This window comes from Saccoglossus kowalevskii, chromosome 21, assembly GCF_978046115.1.
Source record: "Saccoglossus kowalevskii chromosome 21, keSacKowa6.1, whole genome shotgun sequence".
Taxonomy (NCBI): Eukaryota; Metazoa; Hemichordata; class Enteropneusta; family Harrimaniidae; genus Saccoglossus; species Saccoglossus kowalevskii.
Window position 1 is genome coordinate 10,687,532 of NC_140661.1, and position 15,151 is coordinate 10,702,682.

A 15,151-nucleotide genomic window follows, 5' to 3' on the forward strand; every position below is an offset into this window, starting at 1 on the left:
TTGTAGTTTATTAATCTTTTATTTGTTTTATATCGGAATAAACGTCACATCACACGATACACTTCCTAGCATCACGGTGATTCATTGGCGCTCAAAATAGGATTCGGCAGGCATTTAATGTGATTGCACCTTCAGCTAGCTGTCAATTTTTTCACATCAGGCGTTTGACATTAAATGTGAACTAAACAGAAACTGTAATAAATACTGAGAGCTAGAAAAAAAATAGTTCCGTATTATAAACGCATACATTCCAATATATGCCCCTCATTTTATGTACACGCGTGTAGATATGGGTGTTTATTACATAATACATGCCCGAACAAAGCGATGCGATATTTTATTTGAACAAATAAGAATACATAACTTAAAATGAATGATTGTCTGTTAAAGGCAACGCCTTCCCACGATCGCAATACTGTAATCTAGGCCGACAATGTGTGGGGTAACTATGTTACTATCTATGACGACACGTTGTCCGATTTGTAGCGATCACAAGTGAAAATGTTCAAATTTTATATGTACATATATATGGTTAAATTTACAGATAACACGTTTTACATTGTATTTTGTCTACACAAATCTTACTCGCTCTGCTTTGTTCAAACGCAACCGCATGACACACGTGCGTGAGTGCAGTACTGTGAAATAAGTATACCATAATATATTGTGTTGCCTAACTTATAAACACACACTTTTTACATAAATAAATAATTGTGATGTTCCGCACTGTAAATTTATCTCAGGGTCCTCACATAGAACATTCGATACATTTATTTACCGATTCTTGTAGCATGTGGTATATAAATGCGCAACAGTCTCAATAACCCACTTAGTACTCCCGGCTTTGAGAACAGCGTAGTTTGACAATATACAGTCATCGTATTGTCCGCAGCGGAACAATAAGACATTGCAGTTAAATGTATCTTTGTTTTGTAAATACAACTCTTTACCCATATCCCAGATCTTTTCATTACATCGGCTAAACAGACATACCGTCTTATCGCGACAATATAATTAAGCATATACAATGTTTCTGTTATTCTTGGTAGAAATTGGCGATAAAGGCCCATTAGCCTTTGATATATATTTCTGCTTTGGAGGATCTTCACCAACTAACCAGTATGTCAACTGTTTACCTTTGCCCTGAATTAAAACATACAACGCAGTTATTATCCAATCTAAGTATATATGTATACTCCACGGCAATCCGAAAAGGGTCATTACCTATGTAATGTCGTTCTTAGGCTACCGTTTTCAAACGAAAAATGTTGATTGCAAAGGTGTGTTGCAATGACCATTCTGGTATCAATAGACACCGCCCTTTAGGGTAAATTATGCGATTCAAAGATGACATTTAAGTTACATTTTAAAAACGTAAATGTCACCTTCACGATCTTTTCTTGGAATAGTTATATAGTCCCGAGTGAATAAAACAGCGAGACATTTCTGTAGACCGGTTCATATGTAAATGTGTCAGTGCCGCCTAACATAAAGATAGAGGCACGATATCAGCATAACTCACTCACTTTCATCTCGACTTCACCCCTGCATTCAAGGTGGAATGTTCCAAAAGACTCAAGTATCTTGTTGGTTTCTTTGCTGAGATGGATTTTCCGAGCTAGAAAGATTTTGTAAAAATGAATATGATGCTGGATTAAACCCGAGGTTTATATACATGTAGAATGAATGGATATACAGCTAGCCACTATTAAAAGTATGAAAATCTGTGTCGGGGATTCCTATTTTGTAGTCCGGGTCGCGCCTCGTTGTACGTTCGGCAACTATTATTCATATACTGCCATCAACGGTGTTTGTTGGAAATATTATGTGAGTGATTCAACAATATATAGATTGATGGCGCCTTTCAGGAGCTCACCACGATGCACGAGTGTTGTAGTGATTATCTAGAAAGTACCCTTATTTTATATGGCAATAAATACGACTTACGTAATCCATTGGACTCCATTCTTGAAGCTGTATTCACCGTGTCACCAAAAAGACAGTATCGGGGCATCTTAAGACCTACAACACCAGCGCATACCATACCTGTAAATACAGGTAGAGATGTTGATTCAATTTCTTATCAAATTTCTAAATTACATCATATAAAGAAAATAAATCTTTGACCAGTTTAATTACTTACCTGAGTGTATTCCGATCCGCAGTTTTAATTGCTCGCCTGGTTTGTGTCTTATTTTGAAAGTATCAACAGCATCGAGTAAAGCTAGCGCCATTCTACCGATCTCTCTGGCGTGATAGTCGCCGTTACGAATGGGTAGACCCGACACCACCATGTACGCATCGCCGATGGTTTCCACCTGTAACGAGAGCGAATCGTGGTGTTAACCAAGACATGACGTCATTTGAGTTTATTAGGCTAAATCGCAAGTACATTACGGCGTGCTGGGTTAAAGCGCGGCAGTCATCGCGCTGCGCATGTGCGACATTTGTGTTGATAAACATTGATTTCCCCACAATCCAAATGCGCTCTTTTAATGGAAATCACAAGTATGAGATTTTACCTGGGTGCGACTTGCATGACTTACCACCGGTCACTTCTTCCATGTTTTCCAACCACCTAAAAATTCTTAATTAAAGTTTCGTAACGTCTCAGTTTGTACTCGTTGATCTGCGCAACAGTCCAAGTCGCCATCTTTGTTTATATGAGACCCATATATCTCGCGCATGCGTGGCGCGACGACTACCGTCATTTAAGGTGTTAGAATGTTCTTCAGTGCATGAATCAATTGTGGTTACTAATACTAGCAGTAATAGTGCGAGTATCCACCTACGTGGAGAAGATGGTGTTGAATATGATTTTTCTAAAACAGTACGTAAACACATCATACCTTGTAAACGTGGAAATTATCAATAATTGCATCAAAACACGTGTAAAGGTCATTTAGTAAAGCGATGACCTGGAATGAAACAACCAAGATAACATTTGCATATGAACAGCATTCCTGGCAGTGTCCGGTTTCATTTAATACGGAATGTACGCTTCAATATCACCTATGTCTAAAATATGTTCAGTGATAATCACAGCGCTCACCATTATTGAATACTCCAGAAAAATATACTTATTTCAATTGCTAGATTTACAATTGCGTTCATTTTTTCCCAACCGCGTTGTCGATTCTCGATTTATTTCGTCAAAAGAAAATATTGCAATACACGGTCAATAACTCGATTCGCACAAATGGAACAGAAGATGTTAACGTATATTTAGACAGTTTGATGACTAACATAGTAGCGTAAGGCAGCACACCGTATTTTTCACGGAGAAGATAGAAAAACAGATTACAGTGCCAAAACATCTATATGTTAAACTATTTTTATTTGGGTAGTATTCTGAAATTGAAATTATCGAATCCTAAGTCACCTGGATGTTGAGAAGGCTAATTTGGGGGGAAAATCGAATAAGCTTTGTTAGAATACTCTGCGAGTCGTGGAGATAACCCCTACGGCTTACGACACAGTACAAATCGATCGGTTGAAGTCTATACTGTAATTGTATGTATGTCATTTAATTTTGTTTCCCTTTCATTTTTAATTATGATCATGGTTATGCCGGAGATGTAACTTATTCCAAGGGGAAACGGTTACTACATTACGACGATTTTTAAATACGTAAGGTTAAATTGTAAAATACATTATTAATAAGGTGTCATAGCGTAATATAATTAACTACACTGTGTTGATTTCACACCTTGGGTTGCCAACCTATATGTTACTCCCGAGCGTCCCCAGCTTACAGCGCTTGGATAACTACTACCGACCCCGATTTCTTTTATGACTACAAATAAATAACGCTAATTGTTCCTGTGAGTATATCATGAACACTGAAAGAACACAAACACGATCACCACGTATACTACAGATAATAATTTTGCATATCAATTTATGTTGATAGTAGAACATGTTTTTGAAAATTAAAGGATAACTATATGAGTAATGCGCCTGCATGACACGAACAAATTTTGCTAATAATTGTGTGGTCTATTGAAAAATCTACATCTACACAGACATACCTCCATAGGAGTGCTTGACGCAGAAAGAGCGGTGAAGCCAACAATATCACTGAAGAATATAGTTACACTGTCGAAGGATTCAGCCTGTACTGCTTCTCCTCGCTTCAATTTCTCTGCAACAGGTCTGGAAAAGATTTAGTTAAATGCCAGTGTCACTTCATTTCTTTATTAAGTGATTTAAACGCCTGTTCCGGTATTATTTGATTGCATTGTTATTCGAATAAACCTACTTTGGCAAGACTTGATACAATAACTCTTCCGCTCTTCTTTTCTCTTCGTAGAAGGCTTCGGTTCTCTCCTCCACTAAGCTTTCCAGATTATTTGCATATTGTTCCATGCGTTGTAGTAAATTGTCCAGAATATTACCAGTGGCACTTCGACTGTAAAACAACAGCATGTAGTAATATCATCACAAAGGTGAGGTTACTATGTCAATAGTAATACCCTTCTAACTGACAATTTCAATAAATAACGGGACATCCAAACTCAAAACTCTAATATTAACCAAGCTGAATAAAGTACAGTTTGAGTGAAATGCATTTATTGAGGAGAAATTCCTACAATTATTCAATCTCAATCGCAATACACCTAACATAAGCATGTGAATCGGGGTGGCGATCATTTTGTTCCAAAGAGCCAACACTAAAAAACAAAGATAATTTTTTCTAACTAACGACTCGTAACTGGAAACGGAGAATAGGAAGTTATTTGTAAGGGAAGATTAGGATAATTTATTCAATTAGACTACTGTATATTATTGTCTACATATACTTAACATATTGTAAAACATGTTGAAAAAGCGACATGCAATTTTCGCGAATTGTGGAAAAATGACGTAATAGCGAAATGTTAATTTAGCGAAACTCTTTTGCCATTGTTGATTTCCTGTTTTCACAATATTGTCTGTCGCGTGCCAAAACAAATGCACAGTTATCACCTCCATAAAAACAAAGAAAAACTGCCAAGTGTAATTAGGAAGCGCCCATAGTTTTATATTCCGGACTACTCTATACAAATCCCTGAGCCTTTGCCATTTTGGATTTATAATAAAGTCATTAGACACAGCCAGTTCTCTCGCCAAATTCGCTAAAAAGACATGCTCGCGAACAGGACATGTTTTACAGTATATACTAGTAAAATTCATGAACGCGCCATCGTCCGCCTGCACGGTGTTGTTCCGTTCGGACATTCCTCCATCCACAACACCGTGCGGTAATTCTATGCATAACTGCCGATATATGTTGCAATGTATATTCATATCGCGTATTCAACGTGCCAATCGCAGAAGTAACAATCTACTTAAAAAGACGTACTTGTTTAGTTTCCTCATCGTTGTTCTGAGTGAACTGAAGTCTGGTCTCTCAGCCGGGTCCTGTGCCCAGCATTTCTCCATCACTGGATAAAGTTCTTCCGGACACGTGGATTTATCTACACTTGGTCTGAAATACGGTCTATTTCCAGATTTTACTTTCTGTACAATTTCTGAAAAATTGAAGACAATAATGAAATGTCATAGAATATGAATAAATATTATAATATCTCATATTTTCATTTTTAATGTTAAATCATTAACAAACCGGTCAGTATAGTCGGAACTCCCATTCTAATTCCGTCGATCGCCAGGCAACCTTAAGTATTACCGTATTGAAAAAAAAAGTTCTTTATTGCGCCCTCTAGCGACTTAATAATAATGTGACGTATAACAGGCGTAGATAAGTGTACGACAATCATGCAGTCGGTAGAATTACGTTAAACTAAGCACACATAAAATGGTATATCTCCTTAAAACAATAAGTAACTAATATTTCCTTAAAACAATATGTATTGCCCTGATACAAAGAACAATTATAATGGCTATTTTAATTGTCAGTCAACACTTGGATTACCACCGTTGTCGACACATGTAAATTTCATTACTTAAACACTGACTGTACACAGAGTTGTATTACTCTGGGTGAAATAGAACACGTAGAGTGCAGTGAGTTCAAGCAGTCTCTTGCTTTACCCTTACAACGCCGCGGTTCAAGGGCGATAGATAGACGATAATCTTGACTATGATTGATTAAACCCCGAATAGCCATGGTAATTCGGTGTACATTTGTATAATTCTAGAAGAGCTTGATTTCAAAAGCAGACATCAAATGATGTATGGCAATGGACCAAATGTTAAGAGCTATAGACGTTATATACCGTCACATATATGACTAAAAGCTTGGTGTTTTGGTTGTTATGTGCTAGCAAATGGTATACATATTACACCAAATTACTTTGATTTCTTTTTGTGCATAGTCAGTTTATATAAAAACATAATTGTCTTTTAACTTTTTACCATATGTGGTATACTGCTCCAACTGTGGCAGTGATATAATAACTATTAAACCATCGTACTGTTATTCACTTCTAATCGATGTACACAGCATGCACAATTCATATAAACTTACCTTTCGGTGATAGATCCATGTGAGATACGTAGAATGGACCGCATCGATGAACCACTTCTTGTAATATAATTCCAAAACTATAAACATCTCCTTTCTGCGTTCCACCAAGTGGTGCCTCTGTCATTCGGAGTAACTCCGGTGCCGTCCATAATAACCCTATTGACATGAATGGTAAACAACTATCTTGTTATTGGTCCAAATATACGGCTTTTTGTGTTTTCCAGCAAACCACAGAAATGACGCATCGTGTTGCGTAGAGTGTACAAGTGTTTTCAATTATTATAAAACCAGCTCGCCCAGATCGAATGTCGAATGTACTTGCCGCAACAACACGGTAGAACGCGGTCGGTGGGTTGTACAAATACCAAGTTGTTTATCATGGCAAATCTTCCATATGCGTGGGGTGACGGTCGCCGCCTTTCAATATACTGTATCGTTCTTGTAAATAAGTTGCGCCCGCTAGCGACAAAACGATTCAGTGACGTTAAATGACGCAGATATCTGTTTGCAATATCGTGTGCCATCGTGCGTCATTTAAAATACAGTAAGCTACTAACAAAATGGCATGTTAATTGAAAAATGCACAGAGACGAATTGAACGGGTTCTTAGCAACTATTTACGCCATAGAAGTCTTTTGTCGCTAGAGGGCGCGACTTACATTATGTGCTCAGTATTGCCACGTTTAATAGGAATGAGTTTGATTAAATGATTGAACCTACGCTGAAAGTACTGATGAGATTCAAACTCGAGATCCGTGTCTTCATCGCCCTTTTTAAATTGATTTAATCCAAAGTCCGTAACCTTCAACACAAACCTACTGTCAACAACACAGTTGGTTGATTTCAGGTTGCCATGGGAATTGATGACACTACTGTGTATGTAATGCATGCCTTTAACAATATCGTAGGCAAGTGAGTATCGGAACATCCAGTCCAGCTTGATGGAGTCATTTTCCAGAATGTCCTTCATAGATGAAAAAAAAAACATTGATAAAAATGACTATCGAGATGTCGGTGAAAATGAGATAGCCACAAGACTTTATACATCTCCAATAGTGTTCACTTCTCTTCCGTCATCACGTTTTCATAGTTACATAGCTCAAGAGAGCAGTGAACGTGAGAGGGGGGTGAATTGAGCACCATTTGAAGGGTCAAACAACTTTCATGGCTTTCGCGTTCTTAGAACGATGTCTTGGTTGACAACCGCTTGGTATTACGAGAGTATAGAACAAGTAGGTGATATTCCCAAGATGGTGGGTGGACATGAAAAAAGTTCATAACGACAACGTTCCTCTAATTTTCAGCTAATAGTTTAATTGCAGGATTAGTACAAGATGAAAAACAATTAGACACAGCTACTTTACGGTATCTTTCTTATTTATTCTTCTTTCGTTTAAGTTGATTAAGGTAATTTGCTATGACATGATTATTTTAATCTGCGGCAAAACATCGCTTCGTTGCATATTTCTCAACCAACTGCCTAGAACACTGTCAATTTAAAAAAAACGCCGGCGTAAAGTGTTAGAGTGGTTTACGATCACGATGTTTAACAATCTAATTTACTTAGAAATTACTGTGTTTTTTTTAGAGCAACACCGCGACGCTTAACTGGGCCGATTCTCATTTGCGATGATATATTTTACAATTAATTAGTTTTTAGTGCGTTTTTGAAAACAAATCATTACTCAACTTTGACAAAGGTTGATGAGCCATTAAATCCTATTTATTTTTTCTATTATGCACTATTAAAACACCGTACGCTGGCCGTTATAGGAAGGCTGCATTCTCATTGGTTGATCGGTACCACGTGCTGTCATAGTAACTTAGGATAATTAGGTAATACTCGTGTCAAAGCTCACACATGTGCGTGACTCATCAGTATTCAATGCTTCCCTACATTTGTATGATTTATTTAAACCACAAACCCCTTGTTTGCTAACCATTGAGATTAGAAATTCTGGCCATTTTCATCTGGAAATGTATCTACTTGCGTGATATTCCTGTACACCCTATGCGTAACTAAAACGCAAGCGTGTACAACGAGCCAACCACATCGTCTATTTGATTCTTTAAAGTTCAACTTTCAAGTTAAACTGAATGTGTATTAAATTTTTCGACAGTCCAAATTTAAAAAAAAAATGGGCAGACGTGTTCGCTTAAATAGATTTTGCACATTCCCACTTTTCGCAGGTGTCATGCAATAATGGATAATCTCTCTAACAATCCATGTAATACAATACTGACGTTGAAACTGAAGCATATATGCCCTTAGTCGTCTTAATGTCTAACGTTTCCTTGTATGCTATGACTGGTGACGGTTTACTCTTGGGTGACTGGCAGAAGATATGCTAATTTATTATTCAATGTGGATGAATGTGCATGTCGTTTTGATATGCTTTATAGAAAAGACATATGCGCAATGAAGTGAATCATATTGTAACAATCCCTAACTGTAGTAGCAAGTGCTTTAGCAAGTTTCTCCGATATACAGCGTAAATCAGTGCAGTTCGACACTCAGGTAGAGACACTTTTAGTATTTGTAATTAAATGAGCCCCCCCCCCCCAAAAAAAAGTGTCTAGACACACACATCATATCAAATGTAACCGTTATTGTTACCAATAACACTGTATACGTTATTACTCTGAATGTGAGATAACAGCGCGCCATTAGTTCTACGACACATCCTTTTTGATACAATTTTACTGGCCGTGAATTTAAAAAGTTTTCACTTATTTTTGTCAGTGAATTTACAAAACAGTACCAGGGAATTTGTGAGCTGCTTATATTGGAATGTCTGGAAAAATTGATTTACACTGTATGTCACAAAGATGTTATTACGTTGCGTCCATACTGATGTGGTATGTCTATACGGCAAAACCAATACATGTCACTAATCAAGAGTGAATGCACAATAGTACGTCGAAGTTGCGTACATTAAAATGCCGATTCTCAACGAAAATGACATACAGTTCTTCAGACTAATTGAATCCCACCTGAAAAGGGTAGATCGACCTATAAATCGAGCACTTCACAACGCAGACATATCAAAACTTCTATATAAGCACTGCTTTTTACATCGATGTTATTCTATTAGCTTACTTGCAGGCTGCCTTTAGGGCAATATTCGGTCATAACGCAGATATTCGGCGGGTCAATGCAAGCACCAATGAACCGTGTCACATGGTCGTGTTGCAGATCCCTCATCTGAAGGAACAGAAAAAAACAATTAATTAATTTCAATTAATATGTTAATATAATTGCAACAATGCAATCGTTATTATTGAGAGCGTATACCAACACCACAATTTACAGCATTTATACATGAAACAAGGTAAAAATGAGTCTGATAAGATATTCCACGTAGCTTGTCTAGTATGCTTGTCTAGAGACGTTTAGTAAATAATAAGCATATTACTTAATGTTTCAACTGAGCCTTGCGTTCTCACATATTCCGAAGTAGCCGCTAAGAATCGGCGCACTAGACTCACTAACAGTGTATGCCATGTTCGGTAACATTTATTCATTTTCATTTCAGCAATTAAACGGGACAAATGAAATGTACACAACTTTAATATCGAGGTATGCTTTGTTTTGTTTTTTTTGTTTGTTTTTGTAGAATATATTACGAGGATACCTATGCAAGAAGACAGTACAGCGGGAGTATCGACATACAGTACGCCGACGCATCGACCTACGCTGCGCGTGCGTCGATACTGCCGCTGTATTTACTGTCTTCGTGCATACTTTGAGATATCTTCGTGGTAACCTCATAGTATTAGGTCATTGCGTGGATAACGCAGAGTAATAAGCGTATTATTGTTTTTGTCCCAACATAACCTGTGTGTAGCCCCGAGATGAGTAAGAATTCGCAAATTAGTGAAACGCTTTCTTTGCCAACTTGGAATTATAGCTTAATGGCTTAATGTTTGGAGTTCGCATGTCCTAATAAGATAGATTGTAGATATCTTGTGCAAAACTACCGTAATATTTATACAGCGACGATGATAGACAACAGTACGCATTACATATGCCGTTCCCTGTGATGGAAAACTGCGGAACTGGGCCGGGACATATAGCTTTGTTCTTGTTCGTCAGTCAGTCAAATTGGGGTTCAGAGCGGAATATACTCTTTCCAAAAACCACTTCATATTTGCCACGAGTTCTCATAATATTTTAATTTTGCACTTCTGTGTACTTGTTTTTATCTGAATAGTTGTTTGATCAATTGATTGTTATGTAATTGTCATTTATTCGTTTGTATGTATGTAACTATAGATATGGCAGCGGTTTACGTGGATCATTTTTTCTTCTTTTCCCTATATGACTGTAAAATTCGAACTCTGTATATTGAATATGTTATAGTAAAGTTGGCCGGTAATTTGCTGTGTTTTCCTCCCATTTATCTGTGATGCATGCTTTTTTTTTATAAACGACATGATAACGCATGTAGGTTAATGTCCCTTCGGAAGCCACACTGCCATGCAACCAACGGTAAATTTTTTTCACAAATTGGAATAAGCTGTTTTTAGACAAACAAGCCAGTATTTTTTGAAGCCTGCATGTAATTACACGCTTTATTATAATCTTTTTTTATTCTGCGTTCGTCGACGGTTGAAACAAGTTTGTACTTCTGCGTTTTTGGCACATCACGTGACCCATAACTTATATGCAACGGAATGATATTTTTGATAAATTATACAGTAAGTTTTAAGTACATTGACTAACGGAGTGATGTTTTAATGTATCGAGCACGAGTGGCTCTGTCTACTTTTCTGCGGCTGCGAGAAAATAATAAAACGCAGGCATTGATTGATGTGGGTATACCTACTTGATAAGTATCAATGAGATGCACTGCAACAATGGGATCGATAGCTCCGAGAATCTTCTCCTAATTAGACACACACTGGGAAGAATACATCGTGACCGGGTCTCGTTTAGAAGAGTATATCGAAGTTGTTAAAATGCATCTGGCGGGATATATACTGTGGGCAATGTGAACTTTAGCACTCCCTGAAGTCATGGTGCACAGAAGTATACACCATCAGTCATCGGGAATCTTTTATTTTCACTATATCCATTTTATCGTTTGCCTTATAAAATTGCCATATGGGAGAACATGATGCACTTTTTTAATGAACCAAGGCGCGTGTTAAGGAGGTTGTCTCTCCAGTGGTATATTGCGAGCTGGGAACATCTACCTGCGTAATAATTCTAATATTGGCCTGCTCTTGTCAATATACAATCACTTGCCCATGATTGTTTCAAAAATGTTAGCTAATATTCCGTGACGGGTATGATGATTTAGTGCTTGCTAATATGAGACATGTTTTAAACGACGAAGTATGTTTTTATATACGTGGCATCACGTTCAGTGAACCAAATATAATTCCAACATCACACATTTACCTTGAAATATCAAAATAAAACACGTACCCGTATATATAGAAGTGTAGATCTGACACATATTTATGGTAATTGTAACGTTAACAGATAAAACGATAACATCTCACTGTACTTATAACAAATGGTTGAATAATCTGGTGTTCCAATCTCACCAGAACTTTCATTTTACGATCAATCCTTGTTCAACGTACGAATATGTTTCACACATAATCACGTTCACAGAGATGATGGCTTTATCTTACAGTCGGCGTGAATATATTTATATTTGTTTAAATACGTTGCACGTTTTCTACAGAAGTAAATATCATTCATCGATTCCCGCATGCACTCAATCGTAAAAAGTACTGAAGTTAAAAACAAATATGATACTCGTTCGTTCATATGGCTGTCGTCGTATTTTAAATACCGAAAAAGCGCTAATACTCATTATAAATGCACCACACAAAGTAAACCACGTACAAACAATAATTTGACATATTATGTTACGTCATCGGATCTACGGAATGTGTAATGTTGAAAACATTAAACAGCTTAATACTCACGTGTTTAAACTCCAGTAATATTTGTCTGTTGACTTCTACTCTTCTTTTATCGATTCGCTTTATAGCAACAATATTGTTCTGAACATTGCATACAAAAAAAAAACGAAACGTGAAATAATTATGTTTTATACATTTTAATTATGCTTGTATTAATGGTGTTCATATACGTTTATTGATATACTGATAACGAGCAAGGTATACAACTATAAAATGCCGTTAACTGTTAAAGGTAACTCGTACAGGGAAATCAAGTTTTGTTTAAAATGCAATATGGACGAGAACATAATTTTTTTTAAGTATTTTTCTTTGATATCGCAAGTTGATAGATACATTGGATTTATCATGAACTGCAAACATTGTTCTTGTAACGCACATTTGAGTATTTGTTGGATGAAACATTGAAATTCTCTTATGCGCATGTGCGCTGGTTGTTCTGGTACGTATATAAAAATCACTGCACATGCGTGTTAGTAGTTCGGATTTTTCATCTAACGAGATGACATGAGCTCTGTGAAAGCTACAGCTTCATTGTATAATTATCCGACATGGTCTACAGTATCAATGTAGAAAATTACATGTTTTCGTTCATATTGCATATTGTAACTACATTTGATTAGTGAGTATAAACCAACTTTTGGAGACTTTTCTACAAGCCCGTGTTAATTTCACGACAAACGGTTTGTGTGAGAACTCTAGAATGTTGCTTCAATTTTTGTAATTTCAATTTAATGATTTGTCTTTGCTAAATGCATTCAAAGTCTACTATTCAGATGGTAAAGTCAATGGCATCACAATAAATAAATATGAAAGTTTCAAAAGTTTCTATATTATATTATATTTAAATTACCTTGTACATTCCTGTGATTGTGAAAACTTGTTGGTTTGTTTCCCACACGGACTGTTGCGAATGAGCACTAGATCTCTGCAAAAATACACAAAGCAAACGTATTCATTTTAATTTAAAGAGTATAAAGACAGACGTAGTATAATAGATCTCATCATTGTGTGGTACTCGTTATTACATCATCAACAAATAAACAACAATATCGAATGTAATAATTTTGTACCGACTATAGGGTATTTCGAAGAATACTATAAGGTTATTACGAGGATACCGAAGAGTATGCACGAAGACAGTACAACGTATCGACCGACGTACTGTTTGGGTGCATACTTTGCGGTATCCTCGTAATAACGTCATTGTCATACATCTTATCTCTCCCAAGGATACATCATGGGAATGGCGAAATTCAAAGAGTTTAGAAAAGATTTAGCGATTTGTTCAGTGTGGAGTCCGGTCAAACCCCGGGGCTGCATGGTTTGGTTTTATTATTAGAAGACGTTCACGCGCATAATCGCTCCACATTTGGAATTCGCATTTTCTAATATGGTATGATAAAAATACCCAGTGCAATACCACAAAATTACGGCACGCTGTAACTTATGGCGTTACGGTGACAGATGTATAATAATTGTCAATATGTCCAAAGATTTATAATATTTGATGATTGCCGTTCTCAATATTTATTAATTTTTTGTATGTAAATCTTTTCTCCGTACACTGTTCTAAGTACATATTTACATAACACGTAAATTGGTCAATGAACTGAACATTTGAGAAAAACGCAATATATATTTCGCAACATTTATTCTGATGTCTTAGTATTGAGCATATGATGAAGAAAACACAAAACTAGTAGTCACGTAAAATTATGTAATATTATCCCAATTAATTCTATAAAAAAAAATCAATACACAATTATGCGATTAATGGTTGAATGACAACGATTACGCTAACTCACGGAGACAAATAACAAGAATAACGGTAACGTATCCCTGGAAACGGAAAAAAAATTACGCCAAGTTTCGTAGCATTTCACATATCCGTGTTTAAATACATTGTCTGGAGTCGCAACTGCATTCATCAATTCAATCACGAATTAGGAAAAAAATCTTGAAAACATGCAGCTTGTACAATTATTGCCGGCTTTATATTCTGATAGATTGTGTTACATTGTTGAAATCCAATCTGCCGAGATAAATCGACTGATAATCAAATTATTCATAACCACAAGGCAAATGCCTATTCGAATGTGAAGCGTGGGCGCTGTAAATGATGTAATGTTAATAGTTCTCAGTACGGGAATACCTTATGAATACTCCGAACAGTTCGCTATATTTTTCTTTCACGCGGTATTGCATGTACGCCGTTCATTGTATCCGGTGTCATGGCATTCACTATTTTATTCATATGGTCGCGCAACGTGTCCTTGAAACAATGTGCCACACATTTCTCTTTCTGTGAAAAAACGCTGTATTCACGCCACAAAAAAGAAAAAAAAAACTACCTGCACGCGAGAAATAAACAGCTGCACTTCTATGAATCGGAATGTCTTCATTCCGAAGCGAATAAGATAATGATCTTACTTTGGATGTGAGACTTGTATAACTTCCCCCGAGCCCCTTTTTCCGCCCATTCATGCTGAAAGTAATTTCATCCCATCTGATCTTCCAAGCCATATCAGCTAATGCTGCTTCTAGTTTGTACTTTCTACATAAGAAATACAAATGTGACATGAATATATCCCCTTACTAATACATGTGAAACGTGTATACAGCACGTTATACTGATGCGATTTAAAGTGGAACATTGGGCAAAAGATTTGAGCAAGTGAGGCACATCTTTGAATGCAGCTGTTAAGATTCTTAAACAGTCAAAATTAACATAACGTG

General features: G+C 36.6%; 1 protein-coding gene across 1 annotated transcript in view; it reads right to left on the reverse strand.

Moving 5' to 3' along the window:
• The window catches only part of LOC100372572 (atrial natriuretic peptide receptor 2-like), a 16,803-nt gene continuing 1,652 nt past the window's right edge, over positions 1–15,151 (reverse strand). The window contains exons 3-16 of the mRNA XM_078009253.2: positions 14,846–14,969; positions 13,266–13,340; positions 12,419–12,496; positions 9,573–9,677; positions 7,193–7,436; positions 6,473–6,628; positions 5,345–5,513; positions 4,262–4,411; positions 4,032–4,155; positions 2,850–2,918; positions 2,144–2,318; positions 1,948–2,046; positions 1,527–1,618; positions 1–1,143 (exon numbers count right to left, since the gene is read on the reverse strand). Of these exons, the coding sequence (XP_077865379.2) occupies positions 1,015–1,143; positions 1,527–1,618; positions 1,948–2,046; positions 2,144–2,318; positions 2,850–2,918; positions 4,032–4,155; positions 4,262–4,411; positions 5,345–5,513; positions 6,473–6,628; positions 7,193–7,436; positions 9,573–9,677; positions 12,419–12,496; positions 13,266–13,340; positions 14,846–14,938 (1,758 nt within the window). The 5' untranslated portion in view covers positions 14,939–14,969 and the 3' untranslated portion in view covers positions 1–1,014. The remainder of the gene's footprint in view (positions 1,144–1,526; positions 1,619–1,947; positions 2,047–2,143; positions 2,319–2,849; positions 2,919–4,031; positions 4,156–4,261; positions 4,412–5,344; positions 5,514–6,472; positions 6,629–7,192; positions 7,437–9,572; positions 9,678–12,418; positions 12,497–13,265; positions 13,341–14,845; positions 14,970–15,151) is intronic.